Source organism: Chenopodium quinoa, unplaced genomic scaffold (assembly GCF_001683475.1).
Source record: "Chenopodium quinoa cultivar QQ74 unplaced genomic scaffold, ASM168347v1, whole genome shotgun sequence".
Lineage (NCBI taxonomy): Eukaryota > Viridiplantae > Streptophyta > Magnoliopsida > Caryophyllales > Amaranthaceae > Chenopodium > Chenopodium quinoa.
In genome coordinates, this window is record NW_018743555.1 from 3,224,899 (window position 1) to 3,249,264 (window position 24,366).

General features: G+C 34.9%; 2 protein-coding genes across 3 annotated transcripts; both read right to left on the minus strand.

Annotated features, from left to right (window-relative positions):
- Positions 1–4,860: 4,860 nt before the first annotated feature.
- LOC110740335 (potassium transporter 1-like) lies at positions 4,861–9,607 on the minus strand. 2 transcript variants are annotated; one of them, XM_021920825.1, is made up of 9 exons: positions 9,198–9,597; positions 8,037–8,280; positions 7,624–7,851; positions 7,173–7,223; positions 6,772–7,032; positions 6,643–6,695; positions 6,449–6,563; positions 6,110–6,364; positions 4,861–6,009 (listed from the first exon to the last, which is right to left on the minus strand). In XM_021920825.1, the coding sequence occupies exons 1-9, from the start codon at positions 9,246–9,248 to the stop codon at positions 5,045–5,047; spliced, it is 2,223 nt and encodes a 740-aa protein (XP_021776517.1). In that variant the 5' UTR covers positions 9,249–9,597; the 3' UTR covers positions 4,861–5,044. The 2 variants fall into 2 exon arrangements, with proteins under 2 accessions (XP_021776517.1, XP_021776518.1); XM_021920826.1 differs by having other exon boundaries at positions 5,589–6,009; positions 6,110–6,203; positions 9,198–9,607.
- A 3,281-nt stretch (positions 9,608–12,888) lies between these two features.
- On the minus strand, positions 12,889–17,530 carry LOC110740336 (probable serine/threonine-protein kinase WNK9). The gene is made up of 7 exons (XM_021920827.1): positions 16,548–17,530; positions 16,420–16,457; positions 15,701–15,928; positions 15,249–15,469; positions 14,756–14,913; positions 14,253–14,664; positions 12,889–14,173 (listed from the first exon to the last, which is right to left on the minus strand). Exons 1-7 carry the CDS (start codon positions 16,656–16,658, stop codon positions 13,149–13,151), a joined length of 2,193 nt encoding a protein of 730 aa, XP_021776519.1. The 5' UTR covers positions 16,659–17,530; the 3' UTR covers positions 12,889–13,148.
- Between the last annotated feature and the right edge of the window lie 6,836 nt (positions 17,531–24,366).

Genomic DNA, 24,366 nt, shown 5'->3' on the forward strand with positions numbered 1-24,366 from the left:
TAGCAAGTTATGTAATTTGAGTTGTGTATGTTTTGAGAAAACATGTCACAAAAGTAATACATTAAATGCATAATTATGTTTATCAATTGAAACAAAGTTTCAATCTTTTTTAATTATGGTTTTTTGATATTAAATAAAATGTCCAAAATAGTTATGGATTGATGGGCTCATCAGGTTGATGACCTGGTGAATAAACCCCACAAGTGAACAAAACCCATTTATTATTTAAGTTCCTAGTTCGAAATCATTAAAATGGACATAAATGATTTCAATAAATGGACTAGCATGCTAAGATTGATTGGATAGCGCAGTTTCATGGGCTATAGGAGCGTAGTGAAGCTCGGTCAATCACATGGGTATGCATGAATGATGCATGATCGAACTATAGACCTACTTTGAAGTTCAAGTATAGAGCTTCCGGATATATTAGTGGATTCCTTTGACATGAGTGGAACACTGATTCCATTCAATGATTGATTTAGCTGTGGTACACTCAAACGTCTAGCCGTAACTGGAGATTATAAAGGGTGTTTCCCGGCTGCTTCATGAGTTGAGTAGGAGCTTTGGTTGCCACAAGATTGGATAGAGTCTACCTATTAATTAGGAATGTGTCTTGACCCCTTGAAGAGGGAGAATTCAGAAAATGCATGACCGTGCTCAAATACATTACATAGTAATCATTTGTTATGTGAATCTAACTCAGTTTTTTCAAGAAAAGATTTGTAGACTAATATGATCACGACATGAGATGCAATCATATTATCAAATCGACACACATTGACTTAAGGAATTTGAATATTGTGCACTTATCTCAGACATGTGGGAGATTGAAGGAGTTATGTCTTCGATAAGTGCAATTACTAGATATATCAAGGATCACTATTATGGAAAAAATAAGTTCATTCTTTTGGGTCGTCATTGTTTGTTGCTAGATATGACAAATAATCTTTGTTCTAGTTAAATAGTCCAAAGCCCAATAGAATGGATCCTATGAGGTCACACAACAAGGGTATTGGGCTAAACAAGTAAGAGGCCCATTAATGGGCCTCATGAGATTATGATATACCATGTAGAGTGTTGGGCTAGAGTAGTGTGTTTAGGATAATGTGTTTGGGCTCGACATGGACTCTTATTTAGAGATATGATCTATAAATAAGATCCATGCCTAGGGTTGTAGTAAGTCATAATTAACTTACAGTAAATTTGACATCAAGGCAACCATGTTCCAAAACCCTAAACACTCTCCTCACCTTATGGCCCTCCCCTCTCCCCACACATCCGTACGGCCGGCGCCCATGGGTGGTGGTTTGTGGTGGTTCTTGGTTAGTTTGTCTCTTTTCTCCGTTGAAAGTTGATTGAAGCGTTCAATCACGACTAACTAGCATTAGTGGAGGTTTAATTCGTGCTCGTGGACTAAGTAGAAGAATCACGCTTGGGATTATTTATCTCCCATTTTTCTTGCTCGATCTCACGTGGAATCACGCTTCAAAGGTACAATTATATGTTCTTTATGTGTTATGCATTAGATCTTGGGATTAGGTATTGCATGAATATGATTCATGTTTTTTCGCAATTAGTACCTATAAACTCCTACACTTAGAGAGGGACAAGCAATAAGGTGGTGAGTTTGGATGGAAAGGACTTGACCATGAGCGAATGCTTTAAATATATTTGGTCAATCATCCAGAAAAATAGTGACATTAATCAAGACGTGGCCCACATTTATGATTAAGTCGGGGTGACTTAAGTGAAGAGAGACCACGGGAGTGTTATGTGACCGAAGCATTCCCTTATAGCTGAAGGGAAAATTCTACACGACTGCCATAAGACCAGTGTTGCTTTATGGCAGAATGTTGGGCTTCTAAGAATGAGCACATTAAAAAGATGGAGGTACGAAAATGTGGATGTACGGGAACCTTCTTAAGAGATGGAAACAGAAACGAGGTTATTCGCAAGAAGGTAGGTGTGGCAGGCATTGCAGACAAAGTAAGAGAAAAATTTGTATGCGTTTGTTTGGGCATGTAAGACGGAGACTCGAGGGTGCACCGGTATGAAGAGTGGAAGGGGGGGACCATGGAGGGGTTAAATGAGAGAGAGGGAGACCGAAAATGACTTGGTTGGAAGGGGTTAGGAAGGATATAAAATATTTGGATTTGTATGAGGATGAGGAATTGGATAGTAAGGGATGGAGAAGGAGGATCTTTGTCGATGTTACACGGAATAATAATCAAATTTGGTTTGTGTAGCCGATCTCACTTATGGGATTAAGGCTTGATTGAATGTGCATCGCACGAGACTAGTAAACGTCCCATAAATCGATTCACTTGCTGTTAAAACACATGAAATATATTAAACACAATAAAAACATGTAAGAGAAAATATTTAAATAAGTACTTTTTTTTTTGAAATAAATATTTAAATAAGTGATTCGTGATAGTTATAATATGCAAGTAATTTTTTTTTTTGTAAATAATGTGCAAGTGAATTGTTGATAAAAAAAATGTGCAAATTGGTATTTTAGGAAGTACGAAGTATATGTTAGATTTTATTTATATATTAAGGAAATTTTAGAAAATAACACCACAAAAAAACACAAATTTTGATTATAACACCACAAAATTTAAAATTTTGTTTGTAACACCACCAAAAAACCAAAAAATTTGATTTCACCACCACTTTCTAACACCATCCAAAAAACCGTTAGTGAGCCCCACAAAGTACACGTGTCAGATATATATTGGATTAAAAAAAAGAAAAATAAAAAAAAACAAAAAAAATGAAAAACCCTAAAATCCAAACCCAACCACCGTACTCACCACCGGCGTCGGTTTCTCCTGCCCACCGCCGCTACTGGTTCGCCCAGTTGACCACCCTCGACCCCCGACCACCTGAACGACGCACCTCCCTAACCTTAAACGCCGTACCCAGCTTGGCCTCACCCCTACTCCGATTTAATTCGAAATCTGGAAACAGGTTAGGGTTCAGGTGAGGGTGGTTTTCGACGACGGTTTTGGGTAAGAGAGAGGATAATCGGCGACGATGATGGTGTGGGAGAGGATTTCGGCGACGTGGGTGGTTTTCGGGTTGTGTGGGAGTTGATTTCGTCGAAGCTGGTGGTTTTTGGGTTGGTGCGGGTGAGAATTTCGGCGACGTGGGTGGTTTTCGAAGAGGGGGAAGGCAAAATACGGCAGCGTGGGTGGTTTCGCCGGTTTTGGTGGACGCAAATGGGTGCCGGCGACCATGGTTACGGTGTCGGCGGCTGAGGTAAGGTGGCGCCGGTGGTGGAGCTAGCTGCGTTAGGGATTTTCTTTTTTTTTTTATTATTATTTTTTTTCTTTTTATTAATTCAATTTTTAAACCTATAGGCTATTGACACGTGTCAAATTATGGCCCCACTAACGGATTTCATCCAAGAATCCGTTAAGTGGTGGTGAAATCAAATTTGTGAGTTTTTTTGTGGTGTTACAAACAAAATTTTAAATTTTGTGGTGTTATAATCAAAATTTGTGTTTTTTTGTGGTGTTATTTTCTAAAATTTCCATATATTAATTTAAATTTATAATGTAAATAAAATATGGACCTTATTTTTATATAACAATGAATTTCTCTTAAGAAAGTAATTTTGAATGAAAAATATTTAATGATATGTTGTCAAATGTCCTCTTAGTTTCGCTTTTAGTAGTATGTAATAGATAGATGAAAAAAAATAGCTTATACAAATGTATTGCGTAATATCTACAATGAATGTATTGAGGTAAGAGAAGATGACTATATTACATAATTACTCGTTTGTTATTTTTATTATTTATCACCTTTTAGTCTCTCTTTTTTGTTTTGAGTGCTTATTTTTTTATTTTAGGCCCTTCTTTTTTGTTCTACTCACTTTGCTTTATAATTTATCTTAGTGTATCCCTTATCATTTTACCCCTTCAGCCCCTTTAGGTTACAGTTGAGCACTTGAGCGCACTTCCAACTTGTGTTGGATCACATTGAATTTAGAGGAAAAAAATGTCCAACTCTAACTCACAAGGAAGGGCAGGATTTAAATGCTAATGTATTATCCAATGTCCATGCTCATCTTGTACCCATTTCTAAACAACTTATACATGTATAGATAAATAGAGAAAAACTAGTTATTGATCCGGGCGATGCCCCGAATCATCATAAATTATAAGTTTGATTAAATTAATTTAGAAGAGTTAATGTTCAACAATATTAATAACTAAATGAAAATGTAATTAGAGGTCAATATGAAAAGTTTTTCAATTAAATTAAATACTACTGTATTATACGAAGTATATCATTACAGTTAGACCAATGAAGAGTTTTTCTAAAGAAACTAAAGATTAATACAATTCAATATGGTGAGAGAAGAGGGATGACACATAGGATAATGTGTAGTGCACATGTGACATATGAGTAACACATGTCGTTAGCATATTATCCCCATGAGTTTTAATTTTAATAATATTATACTCCCTCCGTCCCAAAAAGAACGATCCATTTGAGTTGATTACGCGGGTATTAAGGAAGTTAAGTAAAAAGAAGTAAAAGTATATTGGAAAGATAAATTTACATGGGGTTTGTAAAAAAATAGAGAGAAAGTAATAAAATAACAAGGAAATGAAATTTTTATGTGGGGAAGCTAATTTTGCACAAATATTGTTGCAAATTGGTGGTGTTTTAATGCAAATGGGTCATTCTTTTTGGGATAAAGTTTTGGCCAAATGGGTCGTTCTTTTGGGACGGAGGGAGTAGATATTTACTTTGTAATACTTGCAACCTCTCTGGCATGCTATCTCATGGACTGATTAGAGAAGATTAACAGACAAATTAATCTAATAATAATTTAAACCACAGTAAACGAAACCTTTCCTCTTATTGTTGATAAAACTTAATTTTCCCGTTTATTTTTTCTAATCACTGTCTCGAATAGCATGCCAAAGAGGTACGAGTAGTAGTATATGGTAATTTTGATAGGGTAGTCCGTCAAGTAGCTATCATATATTTACAGTTTACTTGTCAAGCTGTTAATTCTACTGCTCTACACATAGTATACCATGCCAACTTCAAGCAGAGAAGTATGAGGAACGTTTAAGGCAACATCTGGTCCCCTGCAGTTCTTGCTTAGAAAAGCATACAGGATATTGATAGCAAATTTCTTGAAGATCGAAGATGATTTCTTCGCTTTTGCATAAGAATGACTGAAAATGTACGCAACACCTGATTCCCTTGCTCTCAAGATTTTGATCGACTCATCTCTGTGGATAAAAGTATCCAAGTTACCAAGGTTGAGATCCATTAACTTCGAATCCAGTGCACCAGCTTCATGATTTTGGTATTCTATCATGTGTGTAGATGTATCAGCTTCTTGCATAATACCTTTTCCAGGGTCATGTTCTTCTGTTTCTACGAACCTAATGAGCTCGGAAACCACTCTGTTTTCAAAATCATAGTTCTCCTGCAGTAAATCCTTGTAACCATACTGAACAACACAACGGAACATGCCATATTCTTTGGGGCCAATTCTCCCAACAATAAATCTCTCATCTTCCGTAACATAGGGGGCATGCACAGACTTTACACAAACGATAACCAGGATTTGGTGAAACGCTGGTAGATTTGTCACAAAATGTCCAAAGACAGCTGGTACTCCTGTGCCAAGGTTAGTGTATAGAAAACCAATACCTGGTACCCGAACCATGCCCAAACTAGGGCCTAAAGCAACTATCCGGTCTACAGAAACCTTGTTCTCCATGTCGAATTGGTGTTTCTTTGATGTACCATAGTTCCAAACGTACATTACCACCATCAGGATTGAAGATAAAGCTAGAGGAATCCAACCACTCTCGGGAACCTTGAAAAGGCAAGCTGAGAAATAAAGGAGCTCTATGGATCCAAAAAACAATAAAAATGATACTGCAATAACTATCCTCTTTCTCCACACTACAACTATAACCAATGCCATCAAGCATGTAGTCACGAACATCACTGTGGTGACAGCTAGACCTGTACTTCAGCACACCAGACACTAGTATTTAGTCATAATCAAGCAAATGTCAATTTTCATAGAAGCTGTATCATAGTTTAGAAAGAATCCGACTCATACCATAAGCATGACCTATCATATTTGTATCTCTCAATCCAATTGTTACAGCCAGACATAGGCACATTAGCATCCAATTCACTTCTGGAATGTAGATCTGCCCATATATTTCACTTGAAGTATGAATGATTTTGACTCGAGGAAAACAGTTTAAAGCACAACACTGGCTTATGATAGAGAACGTTGCTGTTATTACAGCTTGGCTTCCTACTACTGCCGCAAATGTGGCCACTATGAAAACTGGCCAGAAAACGGGTTCTTGGCAAAACAAGGAGGAAAAAAAAAAGTAAGATAACAAAATTCAATAATGTGAGGTATTAAGAGAAGCATTTTTATATTTACCTGGAATGGCTTTGTAGAAGCTCCTCTGGATATCTTCATGGTGGCGAGAGAGGAAGGCAGCCTCACCCATATAAGCCAAAACCAAACAAGGGTACACCAAAAAAGTAAAAGCTATCTAGAAAAAGTGAATTGCCAAAGTATTAATAAGCATGCCCAAGATATGGAGGAAAAGAAGAGGAAAATGCAAGAGATACCTTAATTGAACAAGCAGAAAAGTGACCCAAATCAGCAAACATAGTCTCCACACCTGTTATAAAACTACCAGAATATCATGTTTTCAGTGATTCTTATATAAGCAAAAACGAAACCATGAGTGAAAATACCTGTAATAGAGAGAACAACTCCGCCTAGGGACATCCATCCTGCCATGCCTGTGTTTCTAAGTAGCTTAAACATATAAACAGGAGATAGCGCATTAACAACACTTGGATTCCATCTTACTATATTATAAACCCCGATGCTGCTGATACAAAGAAGCCATGCTGTGACAATTGGTGCAAACATGAAAGAAACTCTGTGTGTTCCATGGTGTTGGAGAGAAAATAGGACTATCAAAATGATGCATGAAATCACAACAACATAATCTGCGAAAAGAAGAATTTTGTAAGAAATGAAAGCATTTCAAATCACAATGGAGTTGAATTGCATATTTCTAAAACACTTTTTGGTACTGCTTTTTTTCTCCCTATCTTTTCCTTTGCCTTCTGAAAGAAGTTGAACTTACTTTCATGAAGTCCAGTGAATTTCAGACGAACTCCTGACACTGCTGAAAGAACTGAAAGAATATATGATATTCTTAGATGACTAGTAAACGAGTTTACATAAAGTAAAATAATCACAGAAAAGGAACAAGTAAACAGGTCAAAAAATTGTAAGGCCTTCTAATGTGTAAGCTCCAAAAGATACGTCGGCAAAACGTCGGATTAGAAGATAGTAAATTACTGTGGCACTTTAAATTTTGCTCTGCTGATGATTAGTGGTTGGCTGGTTGCCTCTATTGAATATGTTGTCAGATAAAAATGAGAAGTTTTTTTTTGTTTCGCATACATAATCACTCGTCAATATGCATAGTAAAAATATAATATAAGAAACTTAACCAAATAGCATGATAAACTGCCAATACCAGGTAGGCTACACAGTTACACAGGTTTCAGCAAAAAGAAAGTGACTGTTACCTGAGATTGCAGGTGTGAGTACACCATCCCCGATAGCCATACATGTCCCCAGAAGAACAAAGATCAGCAAAGCTTTATGAAATCGTTCGTGCTTCTCAATTGGTAGCTTGAAACTCCTTGCTGTGTGCTCTGAATTCTCAATGGCATATGCAGATAACTTCTCATCGTTTGGTTGAATACCAAGATTTGCATGCCGACATAACAATGAGTACAATGCAAAAGTGCCGCCTAGGTACAAGTAAAAAACTGGCATTAATAATCATTTTACGGTCCACTTAATATCAATTTTGCAATGGTCCATTTTCAGACAGTGATTCATAAACTCCTAAAAAGAAATACCGAAATAAATTAAAAAGAGATATAGGACATAAAAGATGTTGATCATTGACAATGATAATCCGATGAATGCTCACCTTCGCCATTATCATTAGCTGACATAACAACAAAAATATATTTGAAAAGGGCAACCAGCGTAAATGTCCAGAATATGAAGGAAAGCACCCCATAAATGTCTTCATCATCTTCACGAAGGCTTAATTTCTCCGAGAATGTGGTTTTGTACACATACAAAGGTGAGGTACTAAGATCACCATAAACTACTCCAAGACTCTGATATGCCAGAGTAAGCACAGCTGAACACCAAACACGCTTAAAGTTCTGAATCAAAACACCATCATATCAGGAAAGTTAAGGCAACAATCATGCTAATTTAGTGCCATAATTCAAAGATTTCCAATGAAAGTATACACTGAAATACAAAGTATAATACTAACAATTCAATTAAAACAACACCAAACAATAAAATTGCTAATTTAACATAAAATTCCATTTCAAAAAATTAACTTTAACATCAAATTCATTTTCAATCACTTTAAATTAACTTAAAATCAACTAAAAGTCAGGTGAATAAAAATAAGTCATTATGACATAAATTATTTTCTAAGCTTGTATGGAAAAGTTGGTATGAATGTATGATCATCGTGTACATGTGTCCATAGTCTAATTTGCGAGTCTAAAACTACATCAAACTTCTTAATTTTCACCATATTTTGACCAAAACAAAACATTTTTCTTCATTATCATTATCTATAATCTATTCCACTGTATGAACAGTAGCATGTTAGTTCATTCCCTAACCATGAATCAAAATTTTCAGACTATACCCACGTACTAAAAAAAAAAAAAAAAAAAAAAAAAAAACCTTAATATGGAAAAATTTATACGAAGTATATATATTTAAGAACTTCATATCATCAAACACCCATTTACAATTGATCCCACAACAAAGAAATCCAAATACTCTCATCATAGTTACCAAACACTAATAAACTATCACCCCGTTCAAATTTAATTGTCACATTACTAGTTCAAAGTATGCCCACTTATAGTTATAACTTATAATGCTGTTACGACTATTAATTCCGGACAAAGGGAGCAAATAAACTGCATTGTAGAATGACCCAAAAGGCAAAAACGCAAAAACCAAAGAAAACAATAAAAAAAAGGCTATAAAAAATTTCTAAAAAAAGAAAATTATACAATGTAGATTGGTAAGAAAAGAAAAGGAAACAAACCTGATGTGATACTCCCTCTTCAACTGATTCTACAGAAGACCTCTGATTCATTGTAAATGAGGCAGAATTTTTATTAATTAATTATAAATAATAAATACTTATATTTTTGATAGGAAAATATATAGAGAAGAAAAAAGAAGGGAAAAGAGGAGAGAGAAAAAGGGGAATAAAGGAGGGAATGTGGAGTGTATGAAGGAATAAGGCAGTGGGTAGTAAACAATACAAGGGCTGCAAAATGATGTGTCTTTAAGGGAGTTGGGCAACGCATTCAATGCTCTTTCTTTCGCTCTTTGTTATATCTTTCTTTGTCATTTCTTTAACAAATTTATATTTTGCCTTATGAATGAAGTGGGTAGCAGTGTAGTTCTCGACTCGACCCAACCCGATTCGATCCAACTCGAATTAATCAAATCGATTGTAGTCCTAATCGAATGATATATCATTTAAATGATTTTTTTTATTATTTATTTCATATATATATATATATATATATATATATATATATATATATATATATATATATATATATATATATATATATATATATATATATATACCACTCCTCCTTTCCTCACTTCTCTAAAGTTGATTTAGGTTTGATATAAACATAAACAATAAAAACGGTCATTTAATTTGCTTAATAATGCTTTTTGATCTATGTGGTTATAAAAGAACCGTTATATCTTTATGGAACCAATGAAGTACATACATAATTGTTTATTAATTTGTCTAGTCATATAGTAATATATTATAATTTTTTTAAGGTAAAACGACATGGGGTAAAACCTCTTACAAATCAATCAGGCCTAGAAAACAAAGAAAAGGAAATCCCAAAGCACCCCTAGCGAGTTGTGATCCCACATTTCCACAATCTTGAGATTGTGACTTGTGAGGTGCAAACCGTATCACTAGATCAAATTTTAGTTGGCAACTTGTATAGCATAATGGCCAAATTCCGTTCCCCCTTCCCTCCCCCCCCCCCCCAAAAAAAAAAAAATAAAAAAAAAAACTCACGTCTAATAAAATACTTCGACTATGGAGTACATCACTTCACACTGTTGACAGTATTAGTTAAGTACGGATAATCATCATAATTACTTACGAATTATGTAGTAATCAGTACTTGACATTCAACGCAGTAATTGACGTAGGAAGTTCAAGCTGTCAATTCACCACCAGTTGTTCGTGTGCACCTTTTTTTACTAGTCCAAGTACACACAGCTGTGATGCTTTAAAGTACAACCAATCAAGTTCATCCTCTCTTTTTCTTACTTCTTACTGTGCTGTGGCGGCTGTGCAAATATCTCACTTATCAAATCTAGTCACATAACTAACAAACGTTATATTAGCGTAGAGGTAGCCTATGTTACTCGGACTCGGGTATTCATGTCCGACACGAGTATCTATATAAGTGTCTGACTCAGCTATTTTGTGAAAAAATTCTATAATTTTGAACTAAAATAAAGTATCCAAGTGTCATATCCACGTCTGAGTGTTGAGGGTCTGACACTGGTACTTGAGTAAAATAAAGAGTCTGAGTAACATAGGAGGTAGCAAACGAGTCATTTATATAATCACACTAGATGAAGCCTGTGCGATGCACGGTTTGTTTGATTTTTTTTAAATAATGTTTTTTTTTTTGTATTTATGAGCCTAAAATTTGTTATATATTTAGATAAAATTCCTAATATTAAAAGATAATATATAATATTTAATTAATTTAAACTTAAAAATCTCATTCTCCAATTTTGTTTACATGGCATTTAAATTATTTAATTCTAAAAGAAATTAATAATCTCTTATTTAATTGGCTACTACTAAGATTTATAATTCTACATGGCGCGTTGAAAAAATTAGATCCTACGTGGCTCTCTAAAAACACTGGAAAAAAACCCCCCTTTGTGTATATATATATATATTAGATTGATTTTTATTTTTATCAAATCATTTTGGTTCAAGTTGGATTAATTATTAGATTACGGTCAACTTTAGTAGTATAATTTTAAATCGAATTAGTTTTGAATTATTAAGCTAAGTACAATTTGGTTTTAAGTGTGTTCGATTCTATCAAATCAGGTCAATTTTGCATTGGACCATGTAATTTTAAGCTGCTCAAATCACATCAAACACAGTGATCAAATTGTCTGGCATTGCATGTATTCCATGAACAAGGGGCCATATGTTGGGCTAACTAACATTGGAGTAGGTTGGACCATCACCCTCACATATAAGTATATAACCAAATAGTCCAAATATCAAGGATGATAGTAATGAAATCCTGGATATGTTAATCTCAACTAGAAAGAAATATCTAATGCAAACGCCAAACTAATCAGAAGAGACTCGTCTAATTACGAAAAATAACTCTTGATATAATTAGGAATGATAATAGAACGGACTAAGTTTGCATACCTCTGGGATCAGGTAGCTAATTACCTAAGTCAAGCTCAAGTAATGAGCTATGACCGATCAAGCACAGATCAATGTACGAGATGGTGTTGATATCGATATGATTTCCTGATTGCATCCACTCAGCTTATTAGTTTTGCGTTAAGATTCAAAGCATTATCTTTTTTTTTTTTCTTCTTCTTTTCTGTCGCGGGTGGGTGGTGAAGAGGGGTAAAGGCCATCGAGCAGATAATAGAAGGTCTCGCCACCATGAAGTTCCTGCATCAATTTATCAGATAGAAGCTGCATATATAATTTCATCACTATTCTCCATTGTAAATATGTAATTGTTACTATAATCAAACCTAGTGATATCTGACCAACGAAGCAGAGAAAAGCCAGCAGTAAACCTCGAAACTTCTGTTCTGAAAACATACTAAACTGAAGTAAACCTCGAAACTCATGATCTGACAACATACTACACTATATATTCAGATCAAATTGAAGTATAACTGAAGCTCTAATACAAATTTACTCACTGTTGTATATAGCTCTAATACAAAATTACTCACTATTGTATTTGTATATAGGTATAATGTATGTACCAAGATTTCACAACTAATTCTGCAAAGAAAACCTAAGACTTTTCATTTTATTAACAAAGCAGACAATATTTTCAGCACATGAACTTTGAAATGATGATATACAGGCTTGGTTCACAATTTGATCCGAGAGTTCCACTGTCTCAGGAAAGATAAGTGCAGAGTGCAAACAATAAGCCTTAGACCAAAATTGTAGTAGTATGGCAAGATGTAAACCGGGGATTACATCCACAGTGATGCTGTCAACTTTTATCAGTCCAGTTCCCACCTTCCTTACTGCAAAATGGAAATCGGATTGCAAAACATAATCATCCACCTTCTGCTGCTTATGCCATATTTCTAGTAATAGTTAGGATTTAAACAAGCACTGCTTTATTCCTAAATAATTACTAACACTAGTGTTTCCTTGTAGTCCTAAGAGAGCTAGTGGAAAATGAAATCAGCACAATTTTATGGAAGACATTGGTTAACTTCAAGCCTTCAAGTACAAATTCAAATGTTCGAGATCTATGAAGCCATTGAGGCTATTTACCATTTAAGTTATTCTAACATAGTAACATACAGAGCAGATCACAGATATGGGAAATGTAGGAGTGGAATAAAAATCCTCAAACTATACGGATGTGGTACTAAATGTGAAGGTACTTGGATAACAACACGCACAGAATTTCTTGTAATATCTTAGCTTGCATGCTATGAAGTATGAAAGAATAGGTTATATTACTGTAATAGACAACATTACACTTTTTTTTTATCTATCTAAACAAGTAAAAGTTACAGAGTTCCAAAGAGAAGGTCCATATCAGATTATTATCACATATTCACAATTCGAATATATCATTGAATCTCTCCATCCACGGGAGGAAAAAATGCATGTACTTTGTAGTGTTTACTGAAGACAATATTGTACAAGACTAACAGTAAAATCACAAGGAAAAAGAGGTAATTTATAATGGGTGGTTTAAAAGTCTAAAGCATCAACGGGTAGTGAAGTTGTTCTTTGAAGAGAATGTGGAAGCATGGCTGCTCCCGTATAATAGTTGTTAGCAGCCCCCATATTATCTGGGCTGCAACACTCACTTTGAAGCATTCGAGTGCGCAAATTGGGGATCTTCCTCTTACCATAGGCTGAAGGAAATTGAGGCGTAAAATGCTTTTCCAATGCTTTCTTCAGATCTTTCACATCTAATCCTCTTTCCAATGGATGAAAGGATATCTTCATGCTCCTTTTCAAATTGTAGTCCTTTTCTGCAGCTAAGTAACGTGTCTTCATATCTGCACCGGAGTTTTCATCATTCAGTTCTCTTAGCTGTATCTCATACTTGGTTTTCAGCCATCTAAGCTCCTTCATTGCCTCATTCTCATACTCCCTCTCGTCTAAAATGGAGCTTGTGGGGGAGTTATAAGGCGTTTGAGTTTGAATATAAGTAATTGTGGCCCTCTTATCTTTCTCTAAACTTGATTGATCTTGTGATTCAAAGGTTTCACCAAAATGGAAGTTTAAGCTGGGTCGTCGATGATGATGACCCACTGTCTCTGTGTTCAGTTTCACACCAGAATCTGTTAGATCAGCTTCGGATGGATAAGTTATCTCCTCAAAACGTCCACGCATAGATGTTGACCCATGACTAGCACAACGAAGGAGTTGGAGATTGCGGGGCCTGGGGCTGCCAAAGGAAAGATAATCTGCTAAAGAAAAATGCTCAGTCAAACGATCATTGTCCTCATTTACGCTTTCACACTCGGCGGCCTCGTCTATGCTTCTACATTCAACAGCCTCGTTTACACTTTCACACTCGGCAGCTTCTTCTACATATGAACTCTTCTTCCAGTCAGGGACTAAGGAAGTAATCTCGCAATCAATCATATCTGCTATTCTCTTCATGTCATCTTCCTTTATACTCAGCTCAGAAACCATTTCCGTTGTAACACTCATAGCAGTATCCGTCTCAACATCGAAAGGGAAGTAGATATTTCGCACTCGCCCTGTAAGAAAATAAGTAATCATATAAGCTTCCTAAAGAAGCTATTTGACAAAACAGAAAATAAAAGTCAAAACCCTTACCTTCTTTATCAGTGATTCTGAGTCTTAAGAATATATCACCATTTGCTCTTTTCTTCCCCTTGATGCTGATGTCCATATCTTTCAGATCATCATCTTCAAGAAAAGTAAATAGCTCAATTTCGTTGGCTGCCAACTCTAGTGTTTGGTACTCATGTTCATGGTCAGGTTCGTAGCCAGCATAGTCACAGCCACTACTACTATTCCTGTCATTTTGGCAAGGTATTTGAACAATTGGACTTATTTTGTCAAAATCAATTGGCCTAAAATCATATCCGTCATCATCACATCGCAAAAATGGGTCTTCTAGTAGCTCCTTTGCAGACAATCTAGCTGAAACAGTTGCTAAACATTTATCAACAAAGAGCCGCACTTCCAGGTTCTTCACTTTGTAAAGAGCATCTGGCTTTTTACCCTATAACAAAAAAATACACTAATTAATTAAGTTAATTCAAAATACAAACTAGTCCGGAAGTAAACATAAGAGGGTGTTCCTGGGTTCTTACAGAAACTACTTTCTTGTAGATTTGAGCAGGGTGTGTGCATTCACTATAAGGATAATCAAAGGTAACCATTTCTAGGACACACATCCCAAAGGAGTAAATGTCAACTAGTTCATTGTATTCCTCGGCATAAACCTCTGGGGCCATGAATTCAGGCGTACCTGAAATAATAGATGTAGCATTTGCATAATTTGGTAGCATTAGTAAAGAGACTACTAATCGCCTTCCATCAATTATCATGTGAATTATTAATTGAGACTCCGGAATCACCCAATAGCAAGAACAATGATCAGCACTATTTGAATAAGATAGTATGTGAAATCTGCTATAAACAAATGTATGAATAATAGCAGTCGCTATTATTTTTGAGAACTAATGAAGCTATTATTAGACAAAAAGGGCAATCATTGCATTGACAATACTATATACCATAAATAAAAAATTATAATTACCATCCAAGGCAGTTTCAATAATTAAGAGTACAGCTCAAACTTACCAACACAACGGGCCGCATGGGATTTCCTGAGTATGGCAGCTAGGCCAAGATCTCCAATCTTGACTTCGCCTTGATTCCCATTAATGAAAATGTTATCGCATTTGAGATCTCTATGTATCACCGGCGGGTTATGACTATGAAGATACAATAACCCTTCTAGGATCTGCCTACACCAATGTTTTACTGCTCTAATATTAACCTTCTTATGCTTCACCCTATACCTATCATCAAACATATCCACCAACAACAATTAAAAATTTACCACATAGGTAAAAACAGCACATATGAAGCAAAAAATCGAAAGACTAGAATTAATAGTCACGCTGATAGTGTAATTTGAATTCATGACGACATCCATCCAAATGAAAAGACTAGTAGATAAGCATTGGAATATGATATGATTTGATATAATTGACTAAATAAAATCGAATCCGTAAAAGTAAGAAACTTACTGTCTGAGAGTACCAGAGGTGAACATTTCAGTGACAAAATTGATGTTCCTGTTGTTAATGTCAACCCAAGAAGTATAAAACTTCATAATATTTTTATGTTTTAAGGTTTTGAGTAAATGGATTTCACTGTAAAGCCTTTCAAGATCTTCAGGTCTTTGCAGAAAATCTGTAAGCTTAACTTGATTCCATGCCACTTCAGTTCCATTATATTCATCAAACCCTTTGTACCTGCAAAAAATCAACGCAAAAGGAAACATTCTTTTTAGGAAAATGCAGAGAATAATTATTAAATATCTTGAATTGGATTTATTTTAAATGTTTTTGCAAATTAAATACAAAATCTTGACCAAAACAACTTACCCAATTAAATAAAATTGTAGATAAGCTCAAGTTAATGCAAGAAACCCCAATTTCCAGATTTTTTTTTTTTTTTGGCTGATTAAGCTCAATTATTAACAAATGAGAAATACCCAATGAAATAAAATGCAAATTAAGCTCAATATCTGGACAATTAAAATTACCCAAATTCCAAAATTGAGTTTTTTTTTAACAAAAATTGGCAAATTAAAGCTACAATTCTTGACAATCGAAAAAGACCCAGATTAGAACATATGCAAATCAAGCTCAAATTCTTGAAAAAAAAATTGTTTTGCATAATTAAGATTAAAATAAGACAATCCCAGAAAAAAGAAAAATAAAAATAAAAATTGATTGCTTACACTATCTTTGAAGACCCTTTGCCCAGAATTTCATTATACTGCAGGAAAAAAAATACAGTAATTAATTAAAATGGCATTAATTAATCAAAAAAATGAAAAAAAAAAGTCATCAGATTAGGGGGACATACTCTTCCATATCTTCCAGTGGGATCACGCTCAACATAATCAGAGGAATCTTCAGAATCATCATCATGATCAATTACAGCATTCATTCCCTCTAGTTTTTCAACCATAAACATTCATCAACTTTAATTGACAGACATGAGGCTGTAAGTAATCAAATAATTTTTTTTTTTTTTAAAAAAAACAGTTTTTTAATAGAAAAATAATTGATTAATATAGTAGTATAATTATAGAAGGACAATAAAAAGGATGGTGGGATGAGAGGAGAGAGATGATAGAAAGAAATGAGGGAATGTGGAATGTGGAGTGTATGAAGGGAAGGGAGTACAAAACCAAGGGTTGCAAATGATGTGTCCCCTATGGACTTGGGCATCGTATTCATTGTTTGTTCTTTCTTTCTTTGTCATTTCCTTCCTTTTTTTTTTTTTTTTAATTTTGATTTGGATTATTTTTATCGGGGTGGATAGGGACATTCGGACATAAGGTAATATCAACCCGACTCAAGTTAGTCTGATTTAGTCATCAGTCATAACTGATGTTAGATGATGATACTTTACATCTCTTCGAAATGAATTGTTTTCCACTAAGTCTTGCAAAAATGATAATGAAAGATCTTGACTTTCAAATATAAGAGTGAATGATCTTATAATGGATAAGATTACTTATCTAGTTAACAAGTGTTCATTTAAGGTACTTAAGGCATTACCACGGTTGAAAGAATGCATTTAAAGCAACTTTTGGCATCTCTGTCTCACTACCATTTTTTTTTAGCTCATACGGTAAAATGAAGGTTATTTTGACGAGATTCCATCGTACCCTTATATCTTCCACTAAACTTACCAAAGAAAACGCACACACACACACAAAAAAAAATAAAAAGAAAAAAGTTATAGAAGTTGATGAGCAATAATTTTTTGAAAAATAGAAGAACAAAATTTTGTCTTTGCAAAAGTATGGTCCAAATTACTTTTTATTTGTTCCCGATTCCACTCTTTTATTGGTATCTTCACTATCTATTATGGCTTGTTTGGAAACAGACATTTCATTTGAAATGCTAGAATTGGGGCAAATATAATATTTGGCTAGCCCAAGAATTTGGATTTAGAATCGGTCCAATTTCATGCCTTTTTAAAAAATTAGTCAATCTTTCAAAATTTAAAATCCAACCCAAAATTTTGTCATTTCAAATTCGCTCTCCTCTCTCACATACTGTCTACTCCTTCTCTCTCCTCAACCCAACAAATTCTCCTCTCTTACGTACTCTCTTCTCCTGCTCTCCTCCTCTCTCTTGAACCACCGATGGACCGATCCAGCCACCAAAATTCTACCTTTGTTACCATCGTCGCTTTGCCACTGCGATAATTCCTTATCCATTATTGTTGATCGTAATTGTTAAGGTAGTGTTTCGTCACTTAATTGCCGCAAAAAACCCATATTTTTGATGATTTTTAAAAACAAGCCTTGATGTTTATAAGGTATTAGTTCGATCTAATGTACATTTCAAGTTTAACCTTTTGATTTCATATAAATTATTATTTTCTATCCAAGTATTAATTTTGGGGCAAAATTTAGGGTTTGTAATTTTAATTAGAATTTTAAATATTATCCGCTTTATATAGACAGGGAGATTCATTTAAAAAATCATTTTTTTATTGGAAAATATCACATTATCTCCCGAAAATTTAATTCGAACAATTTGAATGCTCAAAGAACATGGTGATATTGTGCTACACATACAAACATCACTCCCAAAGTCTCCATCATTGAAAGACTAAATTTAGGGGACTTTATCTATTTTAAAATTTTTTGGTAATTTTTTTGGTTTGGGGCTTTACTTCCTTCTAAATCAAATATAATCAGAGGATATTACTAGTTTAAGTTGATTTTTTTCCCTTTATTTATGTGCTTTAATAAATTATCCATAATACAAGTCTAATAAGTGATACTATGGACATTAAATTTTTTGATTCCATCCTTACAAATTCTACTCACCCCTAAACATCATTTCTAATTTCAAACTGAATTATGAAATTTCAAATTTTGAATTTGAAACCAGTTATTTGAAATGAAATATGTGTATCCAAACGTAACCTTACGGATTTTCAAGGGAACATACATCATGAATACTTTTGTCACCACGTAAGCGAGTATATATTTTAATTATAATAACTTTTTCTAAAACTCTGATAAGGAAATTATGCAAAGAGTTCTTAAGTGTTTCAGTAAATCTATCTCAACAATCAAGGGCTAATAAAAGAAATTTCTACTACATTTAGTGCTTTAGTTTAGCTTAATGTGTGATTAATGTAATTGGTTAACCTTGTTTTTATTTACAGTATTTCTATGAAACGCCCTTGAATTTTTCATTAATTATGAAATACCCTCAATAATTTTGAAATTCATCAAAGATTCCTTAGTTATGCATAAATTCACAAACGCCCTTACTGAATAATGGTTGCTACCTTCTTAGTCATTATTACTTAACTAAACGTTAAACCTCAATTAAATGAACCATAGGGTATGGATTAAGATTTTTTTTGGTGGGTGTGCTTTATGTCGATAAAGATTTTACGAACAAATATGTTGGAGTCCAAGCTTAAAGTGTCGAAGCCGAGCGTCGTAAGTCGAGTCGAATTTAGGAATCAACGAGACGAAAAAATCAGTCAAACAACAAGTCAACACTTGTGAAAATCTTAGCCTTGGAATGGCCTAACAATAGAGGGCTAGGTGCGCAAGCACTTCTAGCCAAAGCCCTTGCCTCAAGGCAAGGCTCGGCCGCAAGCTTAGCATGCACCGCATGGCCGAGCGTACTGGCCGAGCAAGCCTTGCGAGCAACGCAAGCCAGCAAGGGCCAAGCAAGCATGGCGCACCATCGAGGCTTGCGAGCCATGCGCGCACAGCGCACCAGCAAGGCCAGCAACCAGCCATGGCGTGCTGAGCCTTGCAGGCGCATAGCAGCGCCTAGCAGCAGCCCACTTTGGTGCATGGCATGCTAGTTGGGCCACGCGCACAAGCGAGCCACACTAGAAGGCGTAGTCGAGCACTAGGTTGCTAGCTAGGCGCGCCTTGGTGCCCAAGGTCGGGCGCCAGCTGGCGCGTGTTGGTTGGTGCATGTTGATTAACTGGGGAGCAAGGGGAAGGTGGTCTCCCCCTTGTGGTCCTCACCTAACCCCTTACTTTCCATGTGACACATGTTGCTTGGTGATTATTTTGGCCTTTTAATTTAATATGGAATTAAATTAAATCTTATTTTGCCTGTTTACCAACTATCCCGCATTAAAAGATGATGGGAATTCTTGGGCACTATTCCCTATAAATACTAATCATTTGGCATTGGGATTTGACACTTGAGTTGGTGAACTTTGAGGGATCTCCAAAGAGAGAAAACCTTTGTTCGTAAACTCTAAGTTATTTTGGTCTAGCCTCAACTAAGCTTCGGGGTAGGGGCTGGTTTGGTTCGGTAGTGAGGGTGTGAGTCGTTGGAGATTCTCGCACTTGCAAAACTTGAAACTTTCAAGTCCGAGCTCGTCGGTTGATCGAATTAAAGCACACTTCTAGGGTGAGTATTCTTTCTTTATTCTCTCTCTTCTCTTGTGTTTTGTTTATTTGCATGCTTTTGTTTATGTTGTAATTATTATGCATGCGATCTGATTATCAAGTATTGTTTCCGTGCGGTATCGGACACCGCAAATCCTAACATTGTAACACTCCAATAATTCTCTCTTAAAAACCTGTGAGAAACATGTATATAACCTGAACAATTTCAAGAGAATTACTGGCGTGCTACCGCCACGTGTTCAAATGTTAAGGCTATCTCAGAAATTAGCAGCGGAAAACAAAAACAGTTATAAATAAACTTCAAAACAAAAGAATTAAATCAAAATAAGTGTTACATGTTGGAACCATTAAGGCCCTTATTCAAAACCCAATAAAAGTAGTAAGTGATTAAATCCAGTGTTCAAATAAATTCAAACCCAAAAGAATTAGTGTCAAATAAAATCGAATTAAAATAAATTCAAACTTGCAAAAGAAATAAAATGCAAACAACCAACTCTCTACTTAAGATCCCACAACCCTGATGAATGGTGCATGTGTAAGAATCTGTGGTTATTCTGCTCCCCAATATTACAAGTGTAAAAATTGGATCGTCACATGGTCATTGAAAGGCGAAGGCCATGACCAAAGAAAGACACACACAAAAGCACGCAGTCAGCAAAGCTGAGTACATACAAGTTGCGAAATAAATTAAGAAAATATCTAACATGCTACTACTAATCAATCACAAGCATCATTAAATACAGACTCAATTCATGACTCGATTATCAAATTTATTAAGACCTCACTAATTGATATTAACTGACTCATTTATTTATTTCATTGGATTTAGCAATGACAAGGTTGTCCAACCCATGTCCCATTTGGAACATCAATAAAAGAAAAACCCCATGCCTCCTTTCGGAAACATCAATAAACATCCAATGACCACGGGCGCGACTCCGTGACCGTAGTTAGTATGAGATCTCACCTAACTCCTAGTTTTAGAAAAATAATATTTGAAATAGGAGACTCGTAGATCAGACGGCCTCGATAAAAGTACACGGCTAATACTGAAGGAGTTATGTCTTCGATAAGTGCAATTACTAGATATATCAAGGATCACAATTATGGAGATAATTAGTCTATTCTATAGGGTCGTCAATGTTTGGTGCTAGATATGACAATTGATCTTTGGGCTAGCTTAATAGCCCAAAGCCTTATAGAATGGATCCTACAAGGTCACACATAAGAGTATTGGGTTAAACAAGTTAGAGGCCCATTATTGGGCCTCATGAGTTCATGACATACCATATTGATGATTGGGCTTGGATAGTTAGAAGGGTCTAATGGGTTTTGGACTTGACATGGTTTGATTTCTAGATATGATCTATAAATATAAACCATGCCTAGGGTTGCATAAAAAAACAACAGTTGACATACAGTAAATTGACACACAAGCAACCAAGCTTCCCAAAACCCTAACTCTCTCTCTCTACTCGGCCCTCTCTCTCTCCTCCCTGTCCCTTGTGGGTGGCGCGTGTGGTGGCGCGTGGGTGGTGTTGTGGTGTGTTCGTGGCTCAAATCTCCGTTGAAGTTTGATTGAAGTGTTCAGTCACAACTAACTAGCATTAGTAGAGGTTTAATCCATGCTCGTGGACTAAGTAGAGAATCACGCTTGGGGTTCTTTATCTCCCATTGTTCTTGCTCGATCGCACGTGGAATCACGCTTCAAAGGTACGATTATATGTTCTTTATGTGTTATGCATTAGATCTTGGGATTAGGTACTGTATGAATATGATTCATGTATTTCCGCTGCGTAGTACCTATAAACCCCTACAGTGTTATCAGTTAGCCTATTGCATTTACACATATTGACTATAATTCTTTGATAGTCCACAATTTTAATTCAATTACGAGGGAGAATAACTTAATTATGGGTCAATTATTATATTAAATGTGATTTAACTCTTGGAATTGATTAAATTTGATTTAATAATGCTCAAAATAGCCATGAAGAGATCCGAATTTTGCCCCTAATCACTCAAAAATTTCGAAACCCTAACCCTAAATTATGAATTTTGTGTTTTGGTTTTGATTAAATTCGTTTTAAATATGCTTCATGATTTTAATACCATTGATTTCATGTATAAATTATGAATTTTGCATGATTAATGATTTAATTTAAGAGTTAAATTAAATTGGGGATTATTTTTTTTCATGAAGAACCCTAGTTTTAAAATTAGATTGTGAATTTAATTTTAATAGGATGAATTAGCATAAAAGTTATGCTTTAATTTATCATGGACCACACTAATTTTATTTAACAAAAGTTGTTAATTAAAATTGAAAAAAAAAGGGGTTTTAGCAGCGACAACCGCGGCTGGGTGGCGCAGCCACAGTGGCTGCCGCTGAAGGTGGTCTGGAGGGAGGGGCGGGGTGGGGCAGGAGGACGGGTCAGCAAAGGCAGCAACAGAAGCACCGTGCAAGGGTTGCGCGGCACTACTGTTGCTGCTGTGCACCGCTGCAGAGCAGCGTACACCTCACGCTGTACGGCCACCGTGGCCGACTTTGGCTGGCCACACCACGGTGGCTGGTGCACGGTTTTCAAAAAAAATTATTATTATTTTATTTCAAGATCAATATGATTTATTTTGGATGAGATAAAATATTTTAAAAATATGATCTTTTATTTTGAAAGATAAAATCGGTTATATTTGGATAAAATCTTTTATTTTAGGATAAAATCAAATATTCAAAAGTTGTTATATTTGATATTATCCATATTTAAAGTTGTTAATTTGATAATTATCCATAATTAAAGTGGTTAATTTTGGATAAGATTTGTTAGGATATTTTGATCATATTCCAAAAGGATAATAATTGATTTAAATAATGTGATTATCCCATAATTAATTTTGGATATAATTAATTTAAAATTTTGTGATTGGCTAGTAATTAGGATAGAATTTTCTAACTTTGTTAGGATAATCTTTGAGGATAAATATGATTTATCTTTTAAGATTAAAATAAGATTTGATTCTATCTCATGACTAATTTAGAATATATGATATTTTATTGATGGTCATGAATAATATATGATATTATCTAATTGCATTAATTAAAATATGAGATATTTTGGTGCCATGTTTCCTTAATTGTGAACATTCGATTTTGTAGTTTAGGAAAGCATGATGAGTGATTTATTATGTGGCAATTTTATAATATATGATGTTATTTATTGCTATATAATGACTAGTATGGCCCAGTAGATTACTAAATACGATCTGCGTATCGTGATGTATTTTTGTAATTTTAGTACGGTCTACGTACCGATAAAGTATTTTTGTAATTTTATTTCAATTTATTTAAGTAGTAGATAGAATAGAGTAAAATTACAGGTTGCAGTTAATCCAAGAAATCCATGGAGTGAAGGCCCAAAGGAGCAAGATGGATGAGATCCATGAAGGTTCAAGTGGGAGCTTTTTGCTTTATTAGTTTCTTAGGATTAGGGGCCATGCTATGTCTTTTTTATGCATTCAGTTTATTATGCATGTTAGATTTTATTGATGTTTTGTGATGATGCGCTAGAGTTCACTATTTAATCACAACATAATAAATCTAGGTCCCAGTAATATTGAGGTTGATTTTCCAATTAAAAACCTGATGAAACCTTTGATATTTATGATAGGTCATGCCTCAGCTGGGTTTCATATTATATCTTAGGGGAGTGGGGGTAACTCACGTTTTACAATTTTAATTGGTTATACTCAACAAGGTTACCTAAAGCGTTTAGAACCTTGAAGCTAAGGGTAATAATTAAACATGTGATGTGTAATTATTCAACCAAGAGTTACAAAGAGTTGTAATCAGTAAAGAGTTTACTCACCTTGAAAATGCAATACTTGATGGTAGGGCCTCAGTCCGGTCAATTATTGCACAAATAAAGGATCTTGGAATCATTTTATTCAATAGGGATCAATTAAAATTGAATAAATGCTTTAAAGTTGCCAATTTAATTCGCTTATGGCACTTTAAACTTTTATTAAACATAATTGAATTTTGCGTTTACTTACAAGTAACATGTCGTTCTAATTTTATTATTATATATAATCTCCTCGATTGAAAATAAGGTTGAGAAACGTTCTCAAAAGTTTAAAAGATAATCCATAAACCTATTCCAATTTTGCTAAGATGGTTCTAAAAGGCAATTTTTAGAAATCCATGTCACATGTCTAAGGTTGGTTTGATTCAAAATGTTTGAGTAAAATGCCAACACATCTTCATTT